At 39.9% G+C, this 3,287-nt stretch overlaps 1 protein-coding gene across 1 annotated transcript in view; it reads left to right on the top strand.

Annotated features, from left to right (window-relative positions):
• Positions 1-61: 61 nt before the first annotated feature.
• Positions 62-3,287, top strand: part of tshz1 (teashirt zinc finger homeobox 1) — a 25,550-nt gene continuing 22,324 nt past the window's right edge. Inside the window, exon 1 of the mRNA XM_035681931.1 lies at positions 62-107. Within this exon, the coding sequence (XP_035537824.1) occupies positions 62-107 (46 nt within the window). The remainder of the gene's footprint in view (positions 108-3,287) is intronic.

A 3,287-nucleotide genomic window follows, 5' to 3' on the forward strand; every position in this document is an offset into this window, starting at 1 on the left:
TATCCCCCACCCGCCCACCCTCAAGTCATAATTAAGAGACTCCTTTTGCATTGAGGTAGCGATGGCGGCGGTATATCTGTTTAGGGGAGACGAAGGCAGCCGCTTATGTCAGTGGAGAGGCTCACGAGGCGAGGTACTGTCTGTGCATCCTGTTCAGTCAGTGTGTACCTCATTGTGGCTTCAATCTGGACGTGTTGCTGAGTCTCGGTAATTAAACACGTGCTGAGCTAAGCTATACGGACAGATCATTAAAACGTAGCTATGAAGTTCGTTTATTGGAGACACTGAATCATACATATTAAAGAAATTAACAGCATCTCTCACTGCAACCTGAATGCTTGATTTATGTTTAGAGTGCTAAACTTTTTAATTAGTGGCATCAGTATGTGAGTGGCCAGACCCAGCCAGTTGCCTAACATTTCTATCAAGAGAGCAGACAAAAGGCAAACTAATTACCGTCTTCAGTTATGAAGGAACGCATTTCCACACGGTCATGTTATCACAGCTTGTCACTTTCTCTCCCCTTCATGACCTGCGCTAATTCTGTCAGTCCAGAAGCTGCTCTCTCTGCCGTCAGTGGAGATGAGAATCCAGCACAGGATCAAATGTTTCTAAACTTTTAACATCTAAGAGAGAGAGAGGAAGTGGAGTGGGTTTCAGATTCTCTTCTTTAATTCAACCTAAGAGCAGCGGCATGAGTATAAAGATGTTAAACCATCCCACTGTGGATTGGTCGCCCACCCTTTTGCTCCGCCTCTTCCTCTGTCTCAGTCAGTAAAACTAAATGTTTTTTTGTCGAAACGGGTAATAAAAAATTATATATTTTTTTGCAACCAGACCTTTTTAACTTCTGTGGAATAAATTTAACACAGTGTCACACTGTAATCACACTGACATGTTGAATGATTAGTTGACAGATTCATTACTTAGAGTGACAGTGTTTGATTTAAGATATTGCGGCTGGCAAACTAAAAGCAAGAGCAGACGTGCAGCAGTGCCATTAATTTTCCAACAGCGATGAAAACTATGACCTCAGTATCAAGGCAAATACAAAATGATGGCTTCTTTGTATACCTTACATACAATATCTCGCGTATACTAATTAAACCAATTACCGGTTATCTAGCTGTAATGTGTGCAGTATGTTGCTATATTTAAACATGCTACTGGTGCCAACAGTTTCATATCAGGCACAGTTTTATTTAAACGATAAAAATAGCTGCTACTTACAAGTTACTATCAAACTCTTTACAGTATAAAGTTGATTCTGTGCCATTAAACCATGTATGTCAGCATTTCAATTAGGGCTGCAACTAACAATTGTTTTTGATTAAATCATCTGAAAATATTTTAAAATGTGTCCCACACAAAGTTCCCACATCCCCAGGTGACGTCTTCAGAATATAATATCAAATTCACAATGATTTTAAACATTGAAAAACAGCAAATGCTCACATTGTTTTTGTCTCAACCTATAATGGTCAACATGAGTAAAACATACATTTCAACAGAGAAGGAGAAACAAAACTCACTCAGAGTCGCTGTCCCAATACAGTTTGTATTTTTTGTATTCCATCGCAGAATCGCAATTTTCTGATATTACTGCATTGTTTACTTTTCATTTATTACTCAAGAGAAATACCTTAACACAACGGCACTTCAGTGAGAGGAGACAAAAAAACAACAACCTGAAAATGACGACAAATGACTGCAGCAAAACTCTATGCTGCTCAAATTGCACTGCACTGAACTCAACTGCCAAAACTAACAGATGCAGTAATGTGGTTCCAAATGAAAGAACACTGATGTATTGTCACTGGTCATAAACTAGATAGGGTACAGCGCCATTACAGGGTCTAAAATCATCACTGTGACTGATGAAACAGAGCCCATTTGAAATGGCATACAAAGAGCCATTGAAGTATCTCTCTCTCTCTCTCTCTCTGAGGAGCAACATTTTGTTTTAGTGCAACTCCAAAGTGACAAATCGAGGTTGTGGAAATATCTGGTAATGCATTGTAAAAATAGCCCTGCGTTTATAGGTGTGTACACCATTTTACAGAGGAAGCAGTCTCTCTCACGCACACACACACACACACACACATCAGTAGAGGTGTTAAAGTTTGTGGATTGACCATATGTCATCCACTGGAAATAATGCAGAGACAAAGCCTGCCAAGCTGGGATTGACCATTACTGCCTGTGATGTATGTGTCTGTCACAAAAACAGACAATGAAATCAATATTCAAAAGCTGAGCCGGAATGGGGCCACTTCAGAGCTCGGCTCAATGACCACAACAGGCAGGAAAAACAGGAAAACCGACACTTTTCTTTAACACTCTCTTTTTTGGGGACTTCACCACTGTTTGTGGCGGAGGTATAAACTGGCACTGTTCATTTCCAGCGTGCAGGCTTGCTCTTCAAACACATTTCTCTCTATCCATCACTAAAGCCTCGCGTCAATTAGAAATTACAGCCCCACCGAGTTCAAAGTCTTTCTGTCACAACCTTGATTAAGTCTGCTTAACCTCACATTTCCACCGCCTGCTTAACATTCTACAGCTGTTTTATTCGGCTTTGGTCATTACTGCACCAACTTCAAAGGCTGCTCTTTTCCCCCGTCATTTGAAAATGCATGTCAATCACACACATCGCCCAGGGATGGATGGATTCAAGCAAACATGCGATTCCCCCCACTCACAACAGTTCATATCTGGTCAACTTAACGACAACGTGTAGGCACGACTGTAAAAGAAAAGGCAATATGTGGGGACTGAATCTGAAATTGTGGCAGACAATTTCTCTGAAAATATGTAATTAGTTAATTTCGCTCAGGTCCTGCCTCTAGAAATAACAGAAAAGCTTGTTAAAAAGGTATTAACACAGACTTTGACCTGAAATAAATGTATATTAAATAATAATAGGTTATTTATCAATAGATTTGTGATAAAAGAAAGTTATCTATTAGCAAGTCCATTCAAATAAACTGGGTTTTTATATCAAGTAATATCAATAATACTCCTGTGGTGATTTACAGAGCAAGTTTGTGGTGCCAAATCCTGATTTTACATACTTGTATCTCCTTATGCATCGTGTAGAAGTGTGTAGAACTTTGGCAAATATTTATTATTTACTCCCTTTTCCTAAGAGATGAACACAGACGTCAGGTCAAGAGCTTGGAGTGACCATTAGAGGTAACCTCCCCACTTTGAACTGCAGTGTTTTAGGACTATTTCTGTATGAGATGTTTTCCTGTGATCTCGCTACGCCCCAGCACCCCTCCCCC

The sequence above is a fragment of the Morone saxatilis genome, unplaced genomic scaffold, assembly GCF_004916995.1.
Source record: "Morone saxatilis isolate NCDOM2014 unplaced genomic scaffold, NCSU_SB_2.0 Contig9, whole genome shotgun sequence".
NCBI lineage: Eukaryota > Metazoa > Chordata > Actinopteri > Moronidae > Morone > Morone saxatilis.